General features: G+C 39.5%; 1 protein-coding gene across 1 annotated transcript in view; it reads left to right on the top strand.

The window, feature by feature from the left end:
- The window catches only part of TENM3 (teneurin transmembrane protein 3), a 177,359-nt gene that overhangs the window by 126,496 nt on the left and 36,829 nt on the right, over positions 1 to 14,034 (top strand). Inside the window, exons 18-20 of the mRNA XM_063136114.1 lie at positions 53 to 302; positions 10,756 to 10,988; positions 11,580 to 11,734. Coding sequence (XP_062992184.1) covers positions 53 to 302; positions 10,756 to 10,988; positions 11,580 to 11,734 — 638 coding nt within the window. The remainder of the gene's footprint in view (positions 1 to 52; positions 303 to 10,755; positions 10,989 to 11,579; positions 11,735 to 14,034) is intronic.

The raw sequence follows: 14,034 nt of genomic DNA, 5'->3' as shown, positions 1-14,034 counted from the left end.
ATTGCAGAAACATTCCATTGATGTGGGAAATCATGTTTTGTGTTTTCTTCAGGTATCCTCTACAAAGGCAATGGGGAAAACCAGTTCATCTCTCAGCAGCCCCCAGTTGTCAGTAGTATAATGGGCAATGGTCGACGACGTAGCATTTCTTGCCCGAGTTGTAATGGTCAAGCAGATGGCAATAAGCTTTTGGCCCCGGTTGCTTTAGCTTGCGGTATCGATGGCAGCCTCTATGTAGGGGATTTCAACTATGTTCGACGGATATTCCCATCTGGAAACGTAACAAGTGTTCTTGAGCTAAGGTACATATTTTTCTAGTCATAAACACTTGGTTTCAAGATAATGTTGTGATACCATAGCCCTATTTGGGCATTATTTAACCAGCTTACCTCCACACGTGAGCAGGGAGTAGAGCCACACAATGTAGCCCCAACCCCAATGTCATGCGTGTAATGTCCCCCCTCTAGCCATTCACATGTTATGTGCAAATGTCCAGGGGGTGAGGAGGCGGACAGGGCTATGTGGTGCGGCTGCAGTCTTTGCTCATGTGCGCAGGTGATCTGGTTAAATAATGCCCACAAAGGGCTGATGCCTCCTTATATATCTGAACATTGTAATAAAAATGTCAACGCTTTCAAAAGCATATTTTAAAATGAACTTGAAGACAAATGGGACATTTTCTCAAGCATTCACTCATGCAGATAGCTGTCGAAGTGTCTCAGCCGTACAGATGATCAAATTGATTGAATGGAATCCTAATCTGCATCCTTACCTGCATCATTACCTATTTACTGTTCATCTTTTAACTAGTTCTCCAACTTTTTTCTTCTAATACTGTTCTTTTCACTCTTCCTTTTATTGCCTACCCATCAAGAAATAAAGATTTTAGACATAGGTAAGCATTTAACCATATTCATACTTGTTCAAAGTGTTCTTTCCTTTAAAAAGAAAAGAATGAAACATCCGGTGGATTGAAGTGCTTTAAAAACTGTTAAGATTTGTAAGGACTGGATCCTCTTTAAAAATAGCAACTACTTTTGACATAAATGATAGTAGATGTTTATTGAAATTGCTACTCTTTCATATAAGCCAAATTCCTTCCTTGTCCTAGTTAAAAGGGTTATATTTTATCGTAAGCTGCTCCAGAAAAAAGACAAAGTAGAAATGTCTAAAATGAATAAATAAATAGTTGAGTGTTTTCCTTCACTTCTTATTTCCTTTTCACAGTCTGTCTCATTGCTCTTATTGCCTTTTCAATAATGGCTGCTCTAATTCCCCGCCACCTTCATGTTGTTTCCTCATTTCCCTTTCCATGTCTTGAATACCACAAGCAAAAGCAGGGGGAGAAAAAGCACCCAATGAAGTGAAAAGAAGAGAGAAATGAATTCTCAGGATGCTGAACTTTTTATTTGTAGGTTGTAAAGCCTGACGCATTTCGGCCTGTACCTTTTCAAGGCCTTCTTCAAGGGTTTTGTAGGAAGATGTCTGCAAAGATCTTCTTATCCACAGATTGTCTTTCTCTGATTGTTAATAGCGACTGACTACAACCTACAAATAAAAAGTTCAGCATCCTGAGAATTCGTTTCTCCCTTCTTTTCACTTCTCTTGAAATACCACAGCCAGAACTTTCAGATTGACTCATATCACCTGAAATGCAGTGTCTGCAGTTTGTTGAGTCCATTCACACATTCAGCTGCCAGTCACCAGGTGTATGTAATCAGGGTTACAGAATCTAGTAGTGTGCAGGCAGGCATGGAACATGCCTATGTCTAATAGCAAAATAGAGCAGGGAATGGTTGTAGCTCAGCGGTAGAGCACATGACTCAGGTTCAAACTCTGGCATCTTCCAGTGTTTCTGGAAAAGACTCCTCTCTGAAACCTTGGAGAGATCCTGCTAGCAAGCGCAGACAGTACAAAGCTAGATGGATCGAAGTTCTTTCTCAGTACAAGGCAGCTTCCCATGTTCCTAAAAAGCAAACTGTTTCTTGCTGAATTCTGGCTAGACACATCCATCAAGAGGAGGGGGAGAGGGAACCCAGTGTGGCATAGTGGCTAATGTGTTGGCCTGGGAGTTGGGAGATCCGGGTTCTAGTCCCCCACTCAGCCATGAAAACCCACTGTTTGACTTTGGGCCAGTCACAGCCTCTCAGCCCAACCTACCTCACAGGGTTGTTGTTGTGAGGATAAAATGGAGAGGAGGAAGATTATGTATGCCGCCTTGGGTTCCTTGGAAGAAAAAAGGCGGGATATAAATGCAATAATAATAATAAAAGGGCACACAGTACTTTAGGGCGCACTCCTATGCATGTTCAGGTAGGGGAAAAGCCCCACAATTCCCAGCATTCCCCAGCCCTTACTTGTTATTCTGTGACTACAGTAGAAAGGGGAAGGGGAATTTCCCATGGTACGGAAATTCTTGTGAGGCACAGGCATTGTACCACTTCTGTGTAGCATAGCTGCCAAATGGGCATTGCAAAATGCAGGGAAATTTCTAAAGCCCCCACCCATTTATATGTGTTTTCATTTTTATTGTCGGTCTTCTCAATCCCCCCCTCTCATTTTCATTAGACACCAATCCTTAGAGACCTACATTTCTTTCTTTCTTTTCTTACGCCTCGTTTCTGTTGAAAATTATTCTGCTTCTGGTGATACTGTTTCATGTGTTTTCTTCCTTAATTGTGGAAGGATCTTTAGGTTTAAGAATCAATGTTTCACATATGTTGTGTTGTGTAGTGTCAGCAAGTAATATTTTCCCCCTGACTAAATATAATATTCACACTTATTTTAAATTATAATTGGAGCAGTCAGCTGCTGTCAGCTTCTCTCATATTACATGCTCCTGATGGTTCATTGTTGTGATATATATCACTGTCCTGTACCCATTAAAACACTGTGATGCTTTAACAGTCTTTAAAGGTTTTTTTTTAAATTCACAACTTTAAAAATGTTATACAAAAGGACAAATTTACTATGCCTCCACAAGTTCTGTCATTTATATATTGTTAAATATATACAGTAATGGAATTTAGAGCTTCTGTTAAGTAAGACACATTTTCTGTGCTTTGATAATACGTTATTGCACACTGTCATAGTCTCATATATGACCCTTCACTTATGATTTGAATAAGAAAAGGTGATGTGCATTCCTTAAATTACTCTTCTGGATGGCTCCCATTGTCTTTAGTGGGGAAACTCTTTTGCCTTTGGAAAGCCAAAGATAAGTCACATATCCAGCGTTGCATGAGGTGTAATTCCTGGATGGACCAATGTGGTTCTCCTACAAGAGAAGTTTCAGGTGGGAGTCAAAATGTGTATTCATTTTGAACTCAACATCTTTCAGAGTACGTGTACTCCAGAGATTTCCCCAGGGGAGTAGAAAGAGCTGCAGAGGCAACTGTAGTGGCAGACATAGAATTTTTTTCTGACTATGAAGGATTTTCACTATACTAAGCAGACCTTGTAATGCCTACATTACGGTAAAGATTTTGTTTGAGTAGAAAGCAGGGAATGTCTCACATTAGTCAAAAACAGCCTTTTTACAGCCAGCCAAAATGATTATTGTCGATCTCTAGAGCCCAGAGATTGTGTCAAGCCTTTGAAGTCTCATGAACGGAGGTTATTTTCAGCCATATGGGTTCTCATGGAGCATGCCAATGATTATTCTTCAGAGATTCATCTATCTTGCACGGGGCGGGCAATAGCACAGCTAGTCTCGTTTTCAAAACTGACTTACTACTATAAAGGTTTCTCTAAACTCATGTCAGAAATGTTGCACTTGTCAGGAAGCCTCCCGTAGAATTACACATATATTTTCAGCAGTGCTAATGACGAAGACTAAATCAAACTGTAGAACCATTGCTTATTATAGCTGAAACTTTCAGGCCCATGTGGAGGCTCAATAAAGATCTGTCAACAAAAAATACTCCTTAGGTGTCTCCTTAGGTGATATACACAGAACAAACACTTTATGACAAATTATTTTAACATGAGACAAATGTGAAGTAATAATAATCTGCATATCATAGTACATTTCATATAGTCATATAGTGTGTAGTCTGGGAGTCCTCCTGCCTGTGGTGTCCAGGAGTGCAATATACAAAAATTAAAAACCACAAAAACATGCAAAATTCACATACATTTAAAACCACTACATCAACTTTTGAAACGATGAGCCAAAAAAACAGACCCAGGCTCATTACATATTGCTAAATGCCTGGGAGAAGAGAAAAATCTTGACCTGGCGCCAAAAAGATGACAGTGTCGGTGCCAGGTGGGCCTTGTCAGGGAGATTGTTCCACAGTTGGAGGGCCACCACAGAGAAGGCCCTCTCTCTTGTTGCCACCCTCCGAGCTTCCCTCGGAGTAGGCACCTGGAGGAGGACCTTAGATGTTGAATGTAGTGCTTGGGTAGGTTCATGTTGGGAAAGGCATGCCATCAGGTATTGTGGTCCCAACTCCCAAGCCATGTGAGGCTTTATAGGTTAAAACCAGAACCTTGAATTGGGCTTGGTTATATACAGGCAGCCAATGCAAGCGGGCCAGAGTGGGTCTTATATGCTCAAACCTTCTGGTCCCGGTTATCAATCTGGCTGCTGCATTTTGCACAAGCTGCAGTTTCCGAACCGTCTTCAAAGGCTGCCCCACGTAGAGTGCATTGCAGTAATCTAATTTGGAGGTTACCAGTTGTCCTTAAGACTTGACTGAGGGAAAATAGAAAGGTTAGATTAGGGATGGGCAATTTTGGAGAGTCCAAGGGACAATGAACCCACCCTACTCCTGCTGCCCAGAAGCCACCAGGAGCCCACCGCCAATCTCTGAATTGCTGCCAAAAAAATTCTTTAAAACATGGTGTGTGGTGAGTGTGCACAAAACTGTGCTTGCGGAAGCCCCTGAGCTTGATTTTGCAATATTTGGCCATGAGGCGGTGATGATTTGGGGGCACTGGGGGCTGCAAATAAGCAAATGCAGCCTGTGGCATGTGGGTGCCCACCCCTGAGTTAGATACCTGTTTTCTGTATCTTTGGAGGTAGATTGAAACTACTTTCCTTTTTCCTACTGTAACTTTTCCTTCCCCTCCCCCTCCCATCAAACAATGGCAGCCTGCTTCTTTGATTTCACACTTTCTACATCTCACATCTGTTTTTAAGGAATGCTTTATCACACTCTTGTCTTACTTTTCCTTTTCATGCTTCTGATGCTTTTGGCCCATCTACTTGTCTTGTGTCTCTTTGTTTTTGACATTTGCAGCACAACCTCCTACCCTGTTCCTATTGGCCAGATCCAGTTTGGCTTGAAACACTTTTATAAAAGTAGTGATTACCATTTCTTTCTCTGAGTAGTGAACGTACAGTCAGGGCCAGCACTCCCATGCAGGAGGATGAATCCCCTGCTCTGGTGACAGGTGAGGAGGAGCAGCAAATCACACACACGCACACACCACACACACACCACTGGGAAAGCTTCTATAGGTACTGTCGCTGCACTGGCACCACTTGCCCACCGCAGCAAATGCCACAGAGAGAGAGAGAGAGAGAGAGGCAAGCAGGCCTCCCTTGAGGAATAGCCACCCATCTCTCATTCTGAGCCCGCTTACAAAGCGAGACATCAGGCAAGTGGATTCTCCCAAAAGACCAACTGCACGATCTCTCACTTTGGGAGAGGGCTCAGACCAAGAGAACAGGCAGCTGGGCTCTCTGGAGAGCCCATGCGCCCTCCTACCCAATCTCTCACTCGAGGACCCTTGCCTGAGCAAGACATTAGGTGGCCGATGCATCTTGTGTTGGAGGACTAGAGCGAGAGATTGGGCAGGCAGATGACCTCTCTGGAGAGGCTGCCCACGCAGGTGGTCATGGTGATGGTAGGTGTCTTACTGCCTTAGGCAGGATATTTATTTTATTATTATTATTGCATTTATATCCCACCTTTTTTTTCTCCAAGGAACCCAAGGTGGCATACATAATCCTCCTCCTCTCCATTTTATCCTCATAACAACAACCCTGTCAGGCAGGTTGGGCTGAGAGTCTGTGACTGGCCCAAAGTCATTCAGTGCGTTTCCATGGCCAAGTGGGGACTAGAACCCGGATCTCCCGACTCCCAGTCCATATCTTGCACAGCCACTATGTATAGTTTCTTTTAACATTTGCCTTTTATTCCTCCAACTTATAATGATTTAGGCTGTCTTTAAGGGTAAAACGCTCTCAATGCACTGTACAGGATATAAAAACATACAAAAGTATACAAATAGGCAACACATATATAATAAAAGACTATAAAGCACTATAAAATATTCCCGCCCTAAAGATATATTTCATTTTCAGTTCATCCTGTTTCACTTTATTTTCTCCCCCGCACTGCCACCTCTCTTCAAATTCTCATCCTGCACTGACATCGTTTCTCAACCAAGGCCTTTGTGTACTGAGTTGCTAAACCTGTGTCTGAGCTGTCCCACTTCGCAGGTGGTGCACAACATTAGAGAATTGTGTTTATTTGGCCTTTCAAAAGGCTTTTGACAAAGTCCCTCACCAAACACTCCTGAGCAAACTTAGCAGTCATGGAATAAGACGAGAGGTCCTCTTCTGGTTAAACAACAGAAAGCAGACAGTTGGGATAATAGTAAATACTTCCAATGGAGGCATGTAAATAGGGGTCTGTATTGGGACCAATGCTTTTAAACTTGTTCATAAATGATCTGGAATTAGGAGTGAGCAGTGAAGTGGCCAAGTTTGCCGATGACAACAAATTGGGGTGGTTAAAACCAAAAGGGATTGTGAGGAGCTCCAAAAGGATCTCTCCAAACTGGGAGAATGAGAATCAAAATGGCAAATGTGGTTCAATGAAGGCAAGTGTAAAGTGAAGCAGTGTGGAGCAAAAAAATCCAAGTTCAAGTATAACCTGATGGGATCTAAGCTAGCAGTGACTGACCAAGAAAGAAATCTTGGGGTCGTACTGGAGAGTTTGATGAAAATCATTCCCCAGTGTGCAAATAAAATAGGCAAATTCCATGTTAGGTATAATTAGAAAATAATTACTAAATAGTAAGTTGTTTTCTTAAAAAAAAGCCCTGATCCCACTCCACTCCCCACCCCCAATGGGCATGGAGCACTTAAAGAGCTCCATGCTCTATGCTTGGTTCCCGGCTCCTTGCATTTACTCATGAGGAGCCGGGACAAAACCAGGATGGCCACCCACACTGGGACGATCCCGACACCGTGGGAAAAACCATTCTGGTTATCCCGAGCTCCAGCTCCTTTTCTTAAAAAAAATAAATGGCGGGCGTGACGTCCTCTTTCCTCCCATACAGAAATCCTTTCTGTATGGAAGGATTATTTTTAAAGGCACTGACCAATCTATCATGTGGGTCCCCACCTGCATTCGAAAGTGGTACAGCCCAGAATCTGCTTTTGCCATCTAAGTGAGAGCTAGGCCTAATTTATCCATCCATAAAATTCAACAAAATCTAATGTAGCTTTCCATAGTATATATGCAGTTCTTCGAGCTGTCCTCTTTTGCATTTTGATAAGTTCACTTTTTCTTTTTTCCAGATTTTCTGATATGGGGGAGGAAGTTAGTCAAAGTTAGCCAATATGGGGGAGGAAGTTAGTTACTAGGAAGTTAGTATTTTCTTCAAATTTTGTGTTTTGTCATTTAATTTAATATCTCACTCGTTATTCTACAACAAATGCACTAAAGATGATCCAAAGCTGGATTATTATTATTTTAATGATGGTGATTAAAACACTTTCCATGTAGCTGGCACTTTTCTGTCAATGGAATATGAACAGTCTGCAAAGGAGACAGCACATTGAGGAACAAAGTGATTAAAAGCGCGCGCGCACACACACACACACACACACACACACACACACATATATATATATATATATATATTATTACTGTTATAGTTTTAGAATTAGAAGAAAACTTTTCTAGTTAAGTGTCTAGTTGTCAGACATAGAGAATAGCTGCATGTAATTAATAGTAAAAAGGAACAGGAAAATAAACCATCCTATTATTGTAAGCCATTCTCCTTTTTTTGGAACCCTGGCTCACCATTTTTAAATGCTTAGTTTGACAGTACTGATTGATTATATGTTATTGTGAACTCACTGGAATAATAAAAGTTATGCATAATGCCCCAAAATTTGATTGTTCAAGTTCTTCTCCAGAACAACCTCATCAGTGACCAGGCTAGCTAAGTGAAGTAAAAAATAATCTGACTTCAGTATTTTGGCTGTGCCAGTATAAATGCACATATCTTTATTATTTTCAATCAGGATGATACAGAATCATCTGATTATTTCCCAAATAATTCCCCAAAATAATTATACTGTATTTATACTGTATTTTGTATTTGTGTTTTTAGACTGTTGGTTGTTTTATTACGGTTTTAATTTTTGTGAACTGCGCAGAGAGCTTCGGCTATTGGGTGGTATAAAATGTAATAAATAAATAAATAAATAAAAATAAATAAATAAGATACCTGCTTTTCTGAAAGCATACTGGAACATAGGAAGCTGCCTTAGAGTGGGTCAGATCATTGGTCCATCTAGCTCAGTATGGTTGACATTGACTGGCACCAGTGGCTGTCTGGGGTTTCAGATGGAATTTTTTCCTGCCCCATCTGGAGTAGCCAGGGATTGAACTTGGAACTTCTACAGCTGAGCTACGGCCCCTCACTGAAGTCAGTGAAAGCTGTACAGGAATTCTTGGTCTGAAGTAAAGGTTACATAATTAGTATGGTACATATTTGTTTGCACTTTGATATGGGGATATGCATGCCCAATTCTGCCCCTTCCATTGAAATGAATGGAGCAGCTTCTGCATGACAATATTATATAAATGATTGATATTTACTGGCCTGATTGGGACCTCCTTTTCAACAGAGACCATAATTTGAACTGAGCATGGGCTGAAGGATAACCAGCAATCATTGGTGCATCTATTATTTTTTTCCTGTGCAAACTAACACAAAGACAATGGTTCTGTTCCCCACAATATGAATAGCAACAGTGGCTTTGGCAAAGTTACTTCCTAATTTACCTGCATTGGTCCCATTTGCCTTGTCTTGGCTCAGAGGCAGCAGCAGATGGGTGTCATAAGCAAAAACTCTGCTAAAGTCTTGTTCACACTGGAAGGCGGAATTTAAGAGATCTTTGCTTGTTTCTCAGATTGCTTGGGAGAAAGCAGCTAAGATTCATACTAAGGTTGGTGTGTCTTTGGAAATCAATGGGAAGTCCTAAACAGCCAATCACCTGTGCCTAATGAATTGTAAACTACCTATTTATCCATAAACAAACTAATAGATACAATCTGCATATTTCTTAAGACAGAGGGTTATATCCAAGGTTACATTTGTGGAAAAATTACAAGAGTTGCTATTGTTCTGCCATTGTTCACAGCCACTAGCAGAACAAGTAGCACAGTTAGTGCAAGCAACACTTAGGCTAATGAGATGTGAAACACCTCGTGAAACAGCCTGTGCAAGGGCTTGCACTAATAGAATCAAAATATTGGATTTGACACTTGCAGAAGGATGAAATGGGTTTCCGCAAGTGGTAAAATCTTTGCACTAGTGAAATGACACCATTGGATACAACTCAGACAGTGCTTAAAACTGTTCCTGCTTCAAGATTCACAACTTGTTTATGTTGTCCTCTGTTGTCTTTAATAAGAAGTACATGAAATGTGTTACATTGTGTTATGTTGATGAAATAAGAGGCACTACACAAATAGATGCTCAGATATCACCAAGGCTGGAAGATACATTCTATAATGCGTTTGGAAACGCATTAGAAATAGAACTGTTTGTCTTGGCATTTGGGCTCTGTGCATTAGCAGAGCCAGCTATATATTAATTTTAGTTCTTTAACTGTCATAGATGTGACTAGTTACACTTCTGGATCATATCTTTGAGCAACAAACATATTCTCTAGAGCTACTTTTTCCATAGGAGAGAAATGCTTTAATTGTGCAAGGCTTATAGAGTTAGGTGCAGTATGTTCTTTCAAAAATGACTTTATTTCCTAAAAACATGTGCCAGAATTTGTGACCATTTGAGAGAGAGAGAAACTGAATTCACTTATAAATCAGAGAGCATATAAATATGTCATCCAATATGTCAAAGCATGTCCAAATATGAAGAATGCCTTCTTATCCATAATATGAACAATCTGTTATCTATTTATGAATATCATGAATCATGCACTTAGGTTTACATATACTGAAATTCATTGTAATCAAGAGATACGGGCATAGGGATAATTTCAAAAATGAAGTCTGCTGATTTGAAGCTAGCACCAAAATACCTCAGAATGGTCATAGAATTATAGAACTGGACAGAACGAAAGGATATTTATCACATTGCCCTGCAACAGGAGAGAACAATCTATGCATAACCTCCTTCTGCCCCCCCCCCCCACTCCACCCCTGATAACCCCATATTTTCTTCTAGATTTTTGAAACCCTTACAACTAAGGGTGGAATCAGACAGATCTACTGTAGCAAAAGTAGTTTGAGCACATATCTGAGATATTCTGTGAGATTTGTTTTCATGATTAAAAACGTGTGTTCAAATCACTTTGCCACAGTTTAGAATGTCTGCCACTCCACCCTAATTTTTAAAAAAGATTAACGGGGTGTGGGTGTTTGCTTTTACTATTTTTCTGTCGTTCTCCAATTTAAAATTCATCTTGTAAAATGGTTTATGCATGTTGCATATTGCTCATTATACTGAAACATGTTGTTTCCTTCTTTGCAGCAGTAACCCAGCGCATAGGTACTACCTTGCAACGGACCCAGTCACAGGAGAATTGTATGTTTCGGACACAAACACTCGAAGAATTTATCGTCCAAAATCACTCACTGGGGCAAAGGACCTGACGAAAAATACTGATGTGGTAGCAGGGACTGGAGAGCAGTGCCTTCCATTTGACGAAGCAAGATGTGGCGATGGTGGCAAGGCTGTAGAAGCAACTCTCATGAGTCCCAAAGGTGGGGGAAACTGTCAGTTTATGAAGAGAAAAGCACAGCTCAGTCAGCATGCACAATGGCATTTCATGCTGGCCATTTCAGTCCTTCGTTTCCAACAGCTAATTTTCAGTTTGTGAATGGCAAAACCATCCTAAAGTGAAATTGCAAAAAAGTAAACTCGGTAGTTCTTCGCTGATCATTTGCCATTCATTATAATGCAATTCAAATAGTCTTCACATGCCATAAAGGCTTCATGTTGAGCAAATTACAAAGGGTCCAGTCCACAAGCACCCACTGAAATGAATTGCTGAAGCATGGTTCTTGGCAGATTGCACTAACAAGCACAATGTTCTCGTTTATATGTGTTGTTCCAATGCGCTAGCTAGATCTGGTAAAGTACCATAAATGTGTACCGTAAATTTTTGCCAGTTATGCTTCATAAGGTTGCATGTAATCTTTAAACCCTGTAGTTTCTGTTAACATCCTCAGACTCGTTCTATGAGATTTTACAGAAAGTCAGAAAAAGGCAATGAGCAAATAGAGCAGGAAAACAAATTAATTATTTTGAAGAAAAAGAACAAACTGTTGTTTTTGCTTTTTGTTTTACTAAAGGAATGGCAATAGATAAGAATGGTTTAATCTACTTTGTTGATGGAACCATGATCAGGAAAGTGGACCAGAATGGAATAATATCAACATTACTTGGCTCAAATGATCTGACATCAGCACGACCTCTAACATGTGACACCAGCATGCATATCAGTCAGGTATTTTTAAAGTAGATCTATTTTTTTTTTTTTTTTGCTTTAGGACTGATTCTTTTTCCTACGAACAACCTCTGTGGTTTTTACTGTATACCAAAGCAACCTTCCTTTTCAGACAGTCCATTGATGAAAAACAGCTATGGACCCTTCCTATTAATTCACATAACCAGCTCTAATTCTTTCCAACAAACAGAGTTTCTGGCAGGTGACAGATGGTAGGGAGGAGTCTTTTTAGGCTTTCTTAGGCTGAAGATTCCCTTGCTTCCACTGCTTGCATTTTAAACTCAAAATATTAGAAATAAAAGTATCATAAACTGCCAAGGTAAAACTTCAGGCAAAATTTCATTATCACTAAAAACACCCCCAAAAAACTTTTTTCATCATGTGGGGTGTTTCAAAAACAGGAAGGCAGTAGTTGAATGATCTAATATATACAGAGTGCCCAGCTGCTATTTACGTTTTTTCCAAGCTCAAGGCATACTGGCTGTTTTCATTTTGGAGGTGTCAAGCTCACAATAATCTATGGGTTTCCCGATTCGTTGTTGCGTTTTTTTCTGAAGAAGCTACAGCACAAACAGGACAAACTAACTGGTGGCCTGTTAAAAAATTATAACACTGATAAGAACAAGAAGAAAAAAATATGCTGATAAGAACAAGAAAACAAAAACACAATGAAGTTTACAAAGCTGATAAGAAAAAGAAAACAATAAACATAACCTTGTATTATAAACATAGCTTACAAGGTTACTATACTGATGTCATCACCAGCACTGTATTGAATCTATAAACTGTGACTGTGGTTTCGATTTATGTACATCATGCATTAGAAATTATTCATTATAAAAATGTGGAGATGATTGTATTAGGAGTAATTTTCATGTACAGTTTTGTTAGGCAACCAGCAGTTTGCCATTGATGACCGTGTTATTTCGCCATGCAGTGATAACCATCAGTTATAACCATCATATCTGTGAATAAGTTTAATTATCACTGTCCATCCTTTAATGTATATCTTGTAGTTGTGTGCTTGTGTGTAGTTGGGTGTTTTCTAACCCCATAGGAAATCTGTCTCTAGTGAGGTAAATGTTCCCTATTATTTTTATTTATTTATTTATTTATTTATTTAGCACCATCAATGTACATGGTGCTGTACAGAGTAAAACAATAAATAGCAAAACCTTGCCGCATAGGCTTACATTCTAATAAAATCATAATAAAACAATAAGGAGGGGAAGAGAATGCACCAAACAGGCAGTATTAAAGTCAGAGCAAATCAAGTTTATTATGAATAATAATATGAAATTATGAAATCTATATGAAATCCCATGGTTTGTGGCAACCTACTGATACCCAGAGTACTTAAGCTTTCTTCCCTAGACCAGTTTTCTTTTCCAAAAGCCTGGGGACATTTTTACATGCCAGTGCATGGCTTGTATTTGGGCCATAATGACACCCCAAAAGCAAAATGAATAAATTCTGGAGATACTTCATGCCCTAAGTGTGTTTTTGTTTCCAGAAAGAAAACAGTAAGTGGTATTGGGCTGAAATTTGGGGACATTGTGCAGGTCAGAATACAGAACAACGTCATGAGAGGACCTATGTTGTAGGTCTAGTTGTGTTTAAATTCTGCAATGTAAAATGCATTGCGGGTCACTTTGTAACCCTGCCTGATTGGATGAGGGTTTAAGCATACTTACATGAAATACATTGTGTTGAAACCAGTGGTACTTACTTCTGAGTATTGAGCAGTAGTGAATTGAATACATTTACAATATATCCTTATAATAATCATATTCCAAGAATGTAAGAATCAATATTATAATCTATAAATGTACTTTTATGTCTACTTCTATACTACATTTTATGGACAGTTGAAAACAGCATAATTATAGTATAAAAATAAAAGAAGAGCTATAGTAAAATATAACTGGAGCAGAAAATATATTAGAAAAGTGTTGGCATTCTGATACTTTTAATATGATATTCTACTAATGTCTCTAGTCTGTTATTCTGCATACCATGTAATTTTATTTTCTATATATATATACGCCAGAGAAACTTTTTCTGCTGATTTCTTGGGCAAGAATTTTTATTGTTTTGGTAGATGAAGTATGTAGTAATCTGAGAAGTTGCTGTGTCATCTTGGAATAAGATCCTACCTTTAGTTGAGAGTGCAACATTTTATATCACATATTTCTAAATGCCAAATGTCACCCTGAGCTAAAATTAGTCATGACTAGGTCCCATTAAAAATAATGCATCAATTTAGACCAGTTAACTTAATTGCCATTGCTTTCAGTGGG

Source organism: Elgaria multicarinata, chromosome 10 (genome assembly GCF_023053635.1).
Source record: "Elgaria multicarinata webbii isolate HBS135686 ecotype San Diego chromosome 10, rElgMul1.1.pri, whole genome shotgun sequence".
Taxonomy (NCBI): Eukaryota; Metazoa; Chordata; class Lepidosauria; order Squamata; family Anguidae; genus Elgaria; species Elgaria multicarinata.
Note: the sequence above shows the minus strand (reverse complement) of the source record. Positions and strands in the feature narration are given on the sequence as shown.